Source organism: Parus major, chromosome 3 (genome assembly GCF_001522545.3).
Source record: "Parus major isolate Abel chromosome 3, Parus_major1.1, whole genome shotgun sequence".
In the NCBI taxonomy this organism is placed as follows: domain Eukaryota; kingdom Metazoa; phylum Chordata; class Aves; order Passeriformes; family Paridae; genus Parus; species Parus major.
The window spans coordinates 47,501,791-47,514,408 of record NC_031770.1 but is presented as its reverse complement, the minus strand read 5'-3'; the positions used below and the strand labels follow the sequence as shown (position 1 = coordinate 47,514,408).

The 12,618-nt window shown below is 43.8% G+C and overlaps 1 protein-coding gene across 3 annotated transcripts in view; it reads left to right on the top strand.

The window, feature by feature from the left end:
* The first annotated feature begins 1,683 nt into the window (after nt 1-1,683).
* The window catches only part of LOC107201978 (SAM and SH3 domain-containing protein 1), a 533,641-nt gene continuing 522,706 nt past the window's right edge, over nt 1,684-12,618 (top strand). For all 3 annotated transcript variants that reach the window (XM_019006071.2, XM_015622095.3, XM_019006070.2), the window contains exon 1: nt 1,684-3,298. In XM_019006071.2, coding sequence (XP_018861616.1) covers nt 2,840-3,298 — 459 coding nt within the window. In that variant the 5' untranslated portion in view covers nt 1,684-2,839. The remainder of the gene's footprint in view (nt 3,299-12,618) is intronic.

The window sequence follows — 12,618 nt, the reverse complement described above, 5'->3', positions numbered from 1 at the left end:
AACTCCCTGAGTATGTGTTTCACCATGGCACTGGGAGCATCAATGAAGATTATTTTTATTGTTGTTTATTTTTATATTTCAAAGTCACATGAAACTTTACTACATTTGCTGACATGTGACTTAAATTTTGTGAAACCAAAATCAGTGTGAAACTACCACATAGTTTCACAATGTTGTAACCTTGCCATCCTCCACAGTACCATGGAAGTGCATCACTTCTGCTGTCCCATCGGAAGGGTCTTACCCTTTCACCAAGCACATCCAAATCATAACATTTGTAATATCTTAAAAGCTTTTCAAGACCCTTCCAAAATGCACACATAAAAATTAGATTATTCAGTATTTATTGTCAATAAGACTGATGAATAGGGCCTGCACCAGTCAGTTTTTCCTGCCTCTCATACCATCAGTTCCAGCTCCAGATCACAGAACCTCCTTGCTAATTTTTCCGGTGCTGTCAGTCTTTCACCAGGTCTGTGAAGAGAAGATAATTGCTGCTTCAATCTGTCTCTGGGCTGTGAAGAGAGTTTGACATATCATGTGGTCTGAAAGGAAAATAAGATTAAGGGGAAAAAAAAAAAAAAAAAGGATAGAATGAGATTTTAAAAGGAGTCAAATGCTTTTCCTCCCTTTCTCCCTCTTTAGCAGACGAACCTGTGATTCCTAGGCTTTATACCCAGAGGCTGCATTTTAGCCACAGGTAAGTCGCAAACCTTTCCGTAACACCTTGCAGTGCAATGCTTTCTGTGACAACGCCGCTGGGCTGCGCAATCCTGTTGCGACCTCCATGAAGCCTGAGGACAAATGTGCGCCTAACTCTGCTCAAGAAAGTCCTCCAGGAAACCCATTACGAGTAAAGCCCCCCGCCACATTACAAACGGGAACGTGTAAAGGTGCCTCCGGCACTCCTGTGCTGTCCCCAGCTCCCCCCAGCCCGCGTGGGGAGGGATCTCCGCGGGAGAACAAGTTCGCAGCAGTTTAAAATGAGAATGGCAGGGGTTCCCCTCAGCCCGTGGGGCGGGCGCGGGAGCGGGGGCGGCGGTAGGGCCGGGCTGGCGGCGCTTCCCTCAGCGGCCCGGCGGGGGCGCTGCGAGCCCGGCCTTGGCGGGCGGCGCGCGGCGCCTCAGCAGCCCCGGGCGGCCCCAGCGGCCCGGCGGGGGGAGCGGGGCTGGCGCCTCCCGCCTGCCCGCACCGCCTCCCGGGGCAGCGCCGCCTCCCGGGACAACGCCGGCCTGCGCCCCTCCGACCCACCAAGGGTCCCCTTTACACCGCCAAGGGCTCGCTGCCCCCCGGCGCAGTCGCCGCCGCCGTCGGTCCGGCTGTCCTGAGGGCGCTGGGGGGCAGCTCCCCAGGTCGTGCCCCCTCGGCGTTCCTTTGTCGCGGGGAAAACGGGGACGGGCAAGCCCGGTGGAGAGCCCGCGGAAAGCCCGCGGAGAGCCCGCGGAGCGGTGGCAGCCCCGAGCCGCTGCCCGGCCAGGCTGCCTTGCCCCCGGGCCGGCTGCACGCCGCCTCCCCGCGCCCCCGGCGGGTCGGGCTGGACAGGCGGGCGGCCGGCGGCAGAGACCGCGGGCTGCAGGCAGGGAAAGTTGGAAAGGCCCGGGGGAGAGCCGGGCAGGGGACTGGCAGCGGGGTGGCGGGCGCGGAGGAGGAGCGGGGAGAAGCCGCACCGGGAGGAGCCGGAGGAGATCTGCGGGCGGCGCATCAGGCGCCTCCGGGGTAGAGGAGAGGGAGGACCCGGGCGGGGAGCACCGCTCCGGGTACCGGTGGCCGGGAAGGGAGAGCTCCGCCGGCATCCGGGGAAGGCGGGGGCAGCGCCGGTGACCTGCCACAGATCGGCTCATCCGCCGCCGCCGGAGGATGCACGAAGCGCCGGCCGCCCGCACGGTCCCGCCGCCGCCGCCTCCTCCCCAGGGCGGCTGCGGGCAGCGGCGGGAGCGCCAGCGGAGATAAGGGAACGCGGGGAAAGTTGTGCGGGCCGGGCGTAGGGCTGCGTGCCCCGCTGGGGCAGGAGGGCTCCGCCAGCATCAGCGCGGGGAAAGTGGGGTTGGAAAGCATTTTCTGGTCTCGCTGCCAGCGAAGCGCATTTAACCAGCATTACGGGGATGAAGGGAAACTGGGAAAGTAACTCGGAAAAGTGAGTGGGATTTTTTTTTTATTTTTTTTTTTTTCCTTCCCTCTGTTTTGCTCCTAATCCGAAAAGAGCCGTTTAAAAGGAAAGCAAAAGCCGCCGTGTGCGCCCGCTGCTGGGAGAGGCACGGGAGAGGAGGCACTGCACACCGGCACCCCTGCCCACGCTGGGCGAGGGTGCGGGATCCTGCGCTCGGCTCTCCCCCGACACCATCGAGTACCAAAGCAGCTACTTAGAGTAAACAGATTCATCATACGACAGAGCGCAGGAAGGTGAGACAGAAGCAGAAACAGAAACTAACACTGAAAGGAAGAAAGCAAAAAAAAGACAGCGACTGCGAATTACTTCCAGAGAAAGTGGGTGGATGTTGTGCAGCAGCGACCTGGGATTTTAGGGGATGCACCCTTATATTTTGCTTCTCTCTAGTCTGAGCCTCTCTTCTCCGGTGGCAGAAAGCGGCTGTACTTGGTACAAGAGGAGGAATAAGCAGGAGAGGTTCGCTCAGCAGTGCTTGCGGTGCCCTACTGATCTGCTTTAAGGATTGATTTTATTTTTTTTTTTCTTTTACTGGTGGATGTTTTCTTGACCTTGGTTTTGAGACCTCTTACTTGCATCACAGTTTTTCTGGCTTTATTTCCTTTGGCGAAAAGTGGAAAGGGGGAGGCTGGCTTGGGTGCTGAAAGTTGCAATCGTTGTTATTTTGGAGCCAGCATGTGCACCAACATAGTCTACGAGTGGCTGAAGACCCTGCAGCTCCCTCAGTACGCGGAGTCCTTCGTCGATAATGGCTACGACGACCTGGAGGTCTGCAAGCAGATCGGCGACCCGGACCTGGATGCCATCGGCGTGGCCGTGCCCCACCACCGGCGCCGAATCCACGAAGCCGTGCGGCGGCTGAAGGAGGCGGACGAGAAGGCGGCGGGGCTCTACTTCACCCTGGAGCCGCCGCCGCCGCCGCCCCCCGCCCCCGCCGGGCGCTGCCCCCGCCGGGCTGGGGGGCCGGAGGAGCCCCGGAGGGGGGCGGCCCCCAGGGCCCGGCCCGGCGGGCGGAGGGGGGCGGCCGGGGGCGGGGGGCTGGTCGCGTACCCCAGGCTGAAGCTGAAGATCATGATCCGGGACAAGCTCATCCGCGACGGCATCAACCTGAGTAAACCGCCCTACTCCAACAAGGTAAGAGGGTCCCGCCGGCCGCCACCCCAGGAGGAGCCGTGGTGTCGGGTGTGCAGGAATAGCGGGGCGGCTGGGCTGGAGATGCGGGTCCGGCAGGGCCTGCTCCTGCCTCTGCCCTGCACCGGTGCTGAGTTTCTCCAGTTGTGCCCGTGGCGTTTTAGAGGGGAATATGGCAGGGAGTGAGCACCAGCAAGGTGTGAAGAGTAGCGGGGCCAACAAAGGTCAGATCCATCAGCACTTTTTGGCATTGGTGGTATGACATGGCGCTGTGTTTTGGTTTTGCCTCCCTTTTTTTTCATTAACCGGTTCTTTCAGTCCACTTTAGTTTGAGGTGGGAAAGTGGAAATTGACAGGATGGTCTTAATGATTTGGGTGCTTGTTTGTCTTTTCTGTGGAACTTTTCCATTGTGTTGAAGAGGGATGGCTTCACTCATCTTTTGCTAGTGGTCCTGTTGTAGTGTTTCTGTTGGTGAAATGGCACCTCAAGCAGGTGGTCATCTGGCTGGAGGAAGAACTCCAGCAGCTGAATCTAACTGTTGCCTGGATTTATTTGCTGGAAGATGGTAGTGACTGGTGAATGTCAAAACTATTCATCTGCTGCTCCAGCACAGGTCAGTCAACCTCCAGGATGTACAGTCTGCTGAGAGACCAGGAAAGGGTACATCTCAGAAGAGTACATTCCAGTCTGATGAAACTTCAGTGTTTACCTAGTTCTTATCTTTTGAAAAGGTTACGATGTAATATTCATCAGTTTTGAAAGTTTGAAATTGTTTTGTCTGAAATTTTTGGTAGGTTTCCTGCTGGAAATATAATACGCAGAATAAGTAAAACAATAGAATATAATTATTAATACTGTGGAAAAGAAAATTATTTGTGAAAGAAACTAAGGTGTACATGGGGGTCAGTTTCAGAGCTCTGAGTGAAGTGCTTCAGAGTAGTTTGATGACCCAAGTTTGCTGTATATTCTTCAATGAATTGAAGTCCCATTTTTCAGAAACACTGAGCAGTTGATGTTGACCTTCAACTTGTGGGTACCTTTTATCTCTGAAATGTATGGAAGCAAAGTGATGGGGAGGGATGCGAATCTGGGTTTATGGAAATGTGAGGAATTAAAATTGAGAATGTATTATCTGCTGTCAGGGACATGGGCATGAGGATAATGGGTAAAATTCAACTTGGATAACATTGTCAAGGTGCAGATAATAAAACTACAAATTTCTGTATTTTAATTTTTCAATGTCTCAGTGACAGAGGCCCCTAGTCACTTCTCAAATACAGCACAGTTGTCTGGTTTGGGATATTTATTTGTTTCCTTTTCCTGAACTTCTGGCTGATGATACGGTAAGAGAAATTATGTCGGATTTAACAGTCATGAACATATAGTCTAAGTACAGCATCTTCCAAAAGTTACTGTATCGTTTTGGGGAGATTTTTTTCCCACCCACCATTTGGAGTAACACTTTATTAGACTGAAATTACCATTACATGTCTGATAAAAAATAATTCCATGGAAGTTCTGGCTTGTCAGTGTATCTGCACCACATTACCACCTCCACAGCTATATCACATCTTCCTTTTGACTTTGTGTGTGTTCTTAGTTACCAATTCAGTCTTTCCAAGTGGATCCTCTGCCTTCTCTCGGTGGTCTTTTAAAGTTGTGTAGAAGCGGTGTTTTGGGACATGGTTTAGTGGTGGACTTGGCAGTGCTGCATAATGAACTCAGTGATCTTAAAGGTCTTTTCCAACTTAAATTATTCTATGATACTCTTCCATGGGAATTGAAAAATTTATAAGATGCCAGCATATGACATCAATTCAATTCAAACCTTTGGCATTGATTTCCTCTTTAGCTCACTTTATTTTAATTTGATAGGTCTGATAATAATGGTGGCTTAACTGTCAGGACAAGCTTGCCTTACACAGAAAGCATCACTCAGCTTAAATCTAAATGTAATATTTTGAAATACAAAGAGAAACAAAGTTTACTTTCCTAGTTTTATTTTAGGCTGTGGTGTCAATGTATTTATTTTGGATAATAAATGCATATAACATCATTTTTTACAGTAACAGAAAAAACTTTCTCTCTTCTCAGTGTGAATCATTTCACATTGTAGCATGTTGTAAGAAACCATAAAGCTGGCAAGAATTGAGTGTGTGTTGCTCAACATGCATTATTCTGAATGCCACCCACCATAGCAATCTATCTCCAAAATGGCTTGAAGTGAATAGCAAAAGATCACGTCACTGTACATTATTCATTGGATGTTGTTTAGAGCAAGAAAGATTAAATACTGTATTTTTGCATCTGGGAAAGAGCCATATTATAGCAGTGTCTCTTAAAAAAAAACCAAAAAACAACCCAACAAAACCTAAAGAAAACCAACAAAGTCAAACCTTAGACAATTGTGGGTATAATTTAAGCATTAGAGTTTTAATGTAGAATATACATCGTACAGGCTTCTGCATGTCAAAAGAAACTGCATGTAACTTTTGCAGCACACAGGATTAAAGAATCAACTTGAAGTTTATGTCATGTTTTTTTGTATACATTTACCGCTCATCCTTGTCACATGGATGTTCTGGAGTGAGGCACTAGACCACTGACCTACCTATTTTATATCTATTTTCATTTCTGGTTTTGCTGAGCTGCATACTAGTCTTCCACTTCCATGCCTTTCCATGGCTTACATGGAGAATGCCATCTCTTCCTCTTAATGTCTATGCATTGAAATTAGTATCTATGAAAGGAGGCACCTACTGGTGTGTTTATGTGTGCATGTGCACATATGTATATGCATTTCTCTTGTTTCCTGAAGAGTACTTCTTGGATTCAGTTATGAAGTTCTCAAGCAAGATTTGGTGTTTTATTTTAAAACATCCCTGAGAATTGGAAGTGTTGCTCCTCTGGCTTCTTCAGAGCCTTTTGCTAGCTGGCTGAGCTGTAAACATGTCAAAAGATCAAAAATGAATATTGGATGTGGCTGTGGAGATGTTAAAAGCATCCTTTTCCTGCCTTTTCTTTTTGCTGTAGTTTCAGATGAAAGGTAGAACAACAGAGTGGGCAGAATAGAAATCTATTGCTATGGTAAATTTTAGTTTAACTTTGTTTGATTATAATCAGCAGAAATGGCTAACAGCTACTTAGCAGAGCTTAATATATATCTCTTAAAAGACATGCAGACGTGGAATTGAAGCCATGTGTGTGGGTGACTTCAGACACAGAGAATTATCATAAGCCATCTTGATTATTTGAATGAGGCCTCACCTCCTTATATTGCATCCTACGCGTATTTCAGGTAAACCAGGGAAAGTGACTGTAACTGAGGAGAACTCTACAGGAGTCGGATTTTGTGCCATGTTGGTAATGCTCAATAGTACTCAAAGCCTTATGTTTTAGTTTGTATACCAAACTTGCTGTTGCTGGCTGGTAGCCTTAGGAGTCTCACATGTCTAAGAAACTTCTTGTGGAGGGGATGGGATTTAGTGCCCTACAAACAAGTGTCCATGGTCAAGTAAAATATCTTGTCATCCTGAGACATCTAGCTGCTCAAAAAATTTATCTTTGATGTTATAATTATAATTTAATATAAGGGTTATAAGTCTGTTGTTAATTAGTAAGTGAATTATGCCCAGAGTAGAGAGACTTCTAACAATCTTGTGCCCTGTAGAAATAAGCTTTGGGGAATGAACTGATGGCAATGAAAGAAATATAGAAGAAGTATAGCCATTAACTCCACACAAAAACACTTCTTTCTTTGATGGGCTTATTCCAAAATGTGTAATGTCCATGCTGGGTTTGAGCAGGAGTAAAGCCACTAAATGTCACTGTGGAAGAGAGAGCAGAGGAGCATTCAATTTTGTCAATACAAAGACAAGTAGGGTACCTTGTTGTGGAACATGCCAAGAGAAATTTAGTACTCTATTTATCTTGAATATAGATTAAGTGACATTTAATAGTTTACTGGAATTTCATTATTATTTCTAATTGAAATAAATGGCCTGACCTGTTTCTTGAAGAACTTTATTCAATTTTTCATCTGCAGAGAATTGCAAGTACATTAAAAACATACATGCATTAAATCTCCCACACCAATTAAGATGATTTGCTTAGCCTCAGTAACGTTATAGTCATGGAGATTTCAATATTTATTAGAGAGAATAAAACTGTAGTGTGACATATGTACATGTACGTGACCTCATTGTCACTCACTGTGCTCTTCATGATTATCAGCAGGCCTGGAAAACAAACACTAAAAATTCAGATGCATGAGATCATAATCTCAAGAGTTCAAGCAGATGCAAAAAAGTAAAATGTCAGATCCAAGTGAGTATCTGCTTAAGCACCCAAACCGATTCTTTTTAAGTTATGTGGTGATAATATAGCACAGATTTGTGGTTCTGATTAAGTCTTTGTTTAATCCTTGCCACTACAAAATGAGGAATATTTCATGTAAGTTAAGTGTTAGGAGGTAAAGATGCCAGCAATACTGCTTTGAAATACACTGGTTGAAGCTGGGACTGGATAATGTAATCAGTGCTTTAGATATCTACAGAAGTGAATTCAACAAATTAAAAATATTGTGCTTTGAAGAAATGGCAGCACTCACCTATACTGGAATTAAACATGAACCTTTTTCTAAAGACCTGGCTGCTTTAGAATAACTGCATCAACTCTGATTAGCAGAGCGTTCTCAAATATGCCTTGGGGAAAGCTGCCTATTGACAGAAGTACTAGTGCATTAAGTAGTAACAATATTTTCATGGCAATAAATTAGCAAAGCTACAGGCAATGTTCAGAAAGTGCAAAGGTATTTTATATAAGATACCACTGAATTTGCCTTTGACTTCACAACGCTGTTTTCTTTTAAAGAAAATGTAGCGCCTCATATATTTGGCAGCTGTTTCAAAGTCCCGATTAATTAAACTCACAGAAAACAAACTGGAAAAGATCTTCCAATCAGCCAATCAAAGCAAAATATTGCATAATACAGTACTATATTGTATTTGCATTTGAATTGTTCCTGAATATTTTTAAATATATTCAGTCTTCTTTGGAAATGTTGAATGCAAATCTTCACGGGTTTCATTATTTTTCAATTTAGAGGGGAGGGAAGACCTCATTAGGGTACATTACAGGTGGAGTCCTGAGAGAGGATAGTATCAACTCCATAGCTTTCTTGCCTCCTTTCCACAATTGTGTTAAGAGTAATTTCTGAGCTCTGATCGTGGTGTGGGCTGAGAGAGGTGCTGTGCAGGACTGAGCAGCTACCCTGCAAGGGGAATCCTTTGTGCGTCCTCCACAAAGCTCTAAGTTTGAAGGAAAAGCTAAACTTAAAGGCTCCTGGCAAAAGAGAAATGTCTAGAATCTGTTAGTTCCTTGAGGGCTTTTTGCTTCCCCCAAAGGACTTGATTCAATCAGAGTTCTGTAGTGCAAAACTGAACTGATTTTTCCCACCTAACATGGGGGTTTTTGTAAATATTGCACCTCAACAGGAGTACCACCAGCTGTGTGACAAAAGTCTGTCTAACAGTTTTGCTCCAGCACACTGATAACCTGCCTTGTTTTAATTAAGTTTGGTGATCATAAGTCTTTCTGAAAAGTAAATGCATTTTAAGGAAAATATTTGTTGATAACCCCACCCCCAGAGCTTCTGTCTCTGCCATATGTAGGATGATGAAGCCCATACACACAACTATGCATGTGGAATACAAAAAACCAAGGTAATTTCTCACCAAAGAATCTTGTGAGCCATGTTTCTAGTTTTGAATATGAATATGAATATCTCACATATTCCATAATATATAGGGCAGCTGTGTCCCTGATTTCTGACATGGAATTGAAGAATTTATTTAAAGTCATGACAGATTTTAGATCGATGAGGCTTTGGGATCCACTGCTGCAATGTCTTTTTCTATTGGTTTAGGATTAAGAGTAAACTTCCTTACTTGGAAGTAACAGAAAAGTGACTGAGGAATAATTGGTGGCCTGACTGCATGGCAATTAGTTATGCTTGTTAATTCTCTGTGTTAGTTATACACCGTGTGCATATGTCATTCTGGAGGGTTCCTATTCACTAAGGTGTATAGATCCATAAATAACCTGAAACATACTAACAGCCCTTACAGAGTTTTTGAAAACTGCAGCAGAGAGGTTTGAATTGATGGAAACACTATTATTGTAGATTAGGAATAAATTTATCATATCACTTACAGGAACTTGCTTAGTGGTTTGAGAATTTTCTACAGCAGAAGAGGATGGAATGTATTAATATTGGAATGTGGGTTCAACGTTTGAATTTCTTGCTTTGTCAGTTTGTATAAGCCCCTCTGCTTGGTGTTTGACAAAGCTATCTGTTCAATCTCTTTGTCTAGGCTAATATGACATCTCATATTGATGTGCTTATCTTGACAAATGTGGTGGTTTGTGCATCCTGCAGGAATCGTCTTTTATTAAAAGAGCACGACGTGGCTATGTTTAGCACTGCCACGTTATTTTGGGAATGGCTGTGCAGCAGGAAGGGGAGAATGGGGTGAACCTTCTATGACACTGGCAGTCTGCAAGCCAAGCTGGCCCAAAGCTGTCTCCAGTGACTCACCCAGCCTCTTCAGTTTGTTACTTGCAGATAGCAAAATAACTTCTTACTTTTCTTTGATTTTGCAAAACAAGAAAGAAGTGGCATATCATGTGAAGCACAAGTAGAAGGGCCTTCAAACAGTATCTCCATTCTCACAAACTCAGCAGGATGGGAATGACAGTGATTCATGTCTCTCGTGGGAGCCCTGTTCTTCCAGTTGGTCTCATTCCCAGTGAAGTCAGTGGGGGGTTTGCCAGGAATTTCATTTGATGCTGCTTTTTGAGTGAGGTGTTCAAATTTAAATCAGCTAACAAGCATACCCTTACAGGCTGTAATTGTGGTGGTGGACAAGAACAGGATTACACGAGTTTAGAATGGTAATTCAAAAATTAAATTTGAAAAGTAATCAGAACTTTTCAAAGCTTTAAGTATCACCATTAACAGCTCGAACAGTAGTGAGGCTAACTTTTGAACATAGATCTTACAGGTTCATGCTAGAATAAATATTTGGTAAATATTCTCTGAAATCTCCACTGATGTGTATTGGTTGGAGTAAACATAGTTGTTTACAGCTGTTCTCTCAGTAACTTAAAATCAGGGAGAAATAGCAATAAGACATGGGAGATAAACCTTGTAGGCAGGTACAAATGTATGTCTTCTACACATTTGGGGTTTTTCCCAGAATAATTGCATTGGTTTTGAGGAAACACACTCTGATGCAAGCATGTGGTATTATCACTGCATATGATGTCAGTCTTTTGGGGAAATTAATTCTGGTTCTGATGTCTGTGCCTCAAAAAATACACTGTCAACTAAGTCTGGTTAAGAAAAGAGCTAAAAGGCTGGGAAAACAATCTTGCCTTTCAGTCAGGGGCTAGGGAAAGCTTGTACTGTTTTGGTTGGGTTTTTTTCCGAGAATTAGTTAAGTGGCCACTTGGCTATGCTTTCACATGCACAGAAGGAAATATTTTTATTAGGAGAAAAAGGCATTGAGAATTTCAGTGACTGAGATCTGGAACTAGGCTATTCATGCTGTGAAGAAGGCCAAAAGCCAGTATAAACCAAAAACTTACTAAGTTAATATTCCACAGAGGAAAGAACAAAACAACTTACAGAAAAAACTAGGAGTGTGTGCCATTTTTGCATCAGTGCCCTTAGTTTGTCAATAGAGAAATTTGCTGGAAGTGTTATCTCTGCACTAGCAAGCTCCTGTCCCTTGGGCTCCACATTTCCCATCCCTGCTGTCCCAGAGCCTTCTGCATACCCCAAGGCTACCCATTCCCTGACTTCTCCTAAATCACTTCCCCAAAGTCTGCCTCAAGGCACACTATCTTCTTCCCTAAAAGCAATCTCTTTCCCACCCAAGAATATACATCTTTTGCCTTTGGTCTCCCTAACAGTTTTTTCACCTAATCTACATTCTGTATAAGTTTAATTCCATCTCCCTCTCCTGCTGCCCAGTGTCTCAGGTTGCTATTCAGATCCTTCTCTCTCCTCCCTTATGTTCTTAGAGAAGAGAAACTTTCTCTCCCTCTCAGGAGAGCGGGGCAATCACTTCTCTGGCCGTTGTGCTCAGTGTCCCCTGCTGACTTCCCACTGACTTACACAGGTGGCTGAGCCCATATTGTTTTTATAAAATGAAAGCTCTAAACTTTGATGTTAAAAATTGCAATCTTAAAACTGCCACAAGCAGCAGTCATCCAAAGTCGCTCCAGCCCCAGTTTTGTGTCAGAAAGAAAGGATTGATCAAGGTAAAGTAGGATGTATAATAGCTTTTGAACTGCTATATGGGACAGATTTGGTCTTTTTGAAGCAGGACTATGTATTCTTAAAAATTAAGTTGTAACCTCAATGCAAAAATTTTGAAAGGCTTTTTTTTGCATAATTTTCTACTTCTAATAATACGATCATAATAATTGCTTCTAATTGCAGCATCTCTGAATACTTGTCCAGTTGTTTTTTGTTTGCCAAATGTTTTTTCTGGAGATTTTATTTAAACGTTTTCTACTTATAACTGTTTGTGTTGTATTGCATTAAGAATTTTTATACAAATGCATCTCTGACCTCTCATTTACCTTGTAGTTAAGATTTCCCCCTAAATATCCACCTATTAGTTCAGAAAAGGTTTTTCTGCAGTAAGGAAATGAAGAGTACCAGTATAAAGAATGATCAAGACTATTATAGGTCTTCTTGTGCTAGTTCCTAAGCTAAAAATTTCAGCCTAAATATAAGGGCAAGTGGCTATTTCAGCCTCTGAGTCTTCATTCTTTCTCACATCATACCAAACTTCAGAAGGGGATCTCATTTTAAAACACTAAGAAACACTTATTTTAAAAGTGTAGAAACTAATGGTGGAAACTAAAATTGCTAACCAAGAAGATTTGTTCCTTTTAAGGTATTATAACACTTAAAAGAGGATAAAACAGAAAATAAGGAAATCGGACTAAAGAGTAATTTTGATTTAACTTGCTATTTTCATGTGAAGAAAACTTATTGGACTTTCCTGTTATAACTTCTAAATAAGATTTTGCCAAGATGGTGTTTCTGAGAGAGCATTTTCACATGCACTTAGTATTTGCACAGCGTTAAAAATAATGCTCTGTAGTTTGTGGAGTAGGATGGAGCAAGAGGAAGTTTGACAAGAATATCACTAGCTGGTTTCTGTCCAGCTCTAAAAATTACACACAGTAGGGACATACTTCTTAGAGACAATGATTAGAAATAATAAAATATGTATGTGTCATT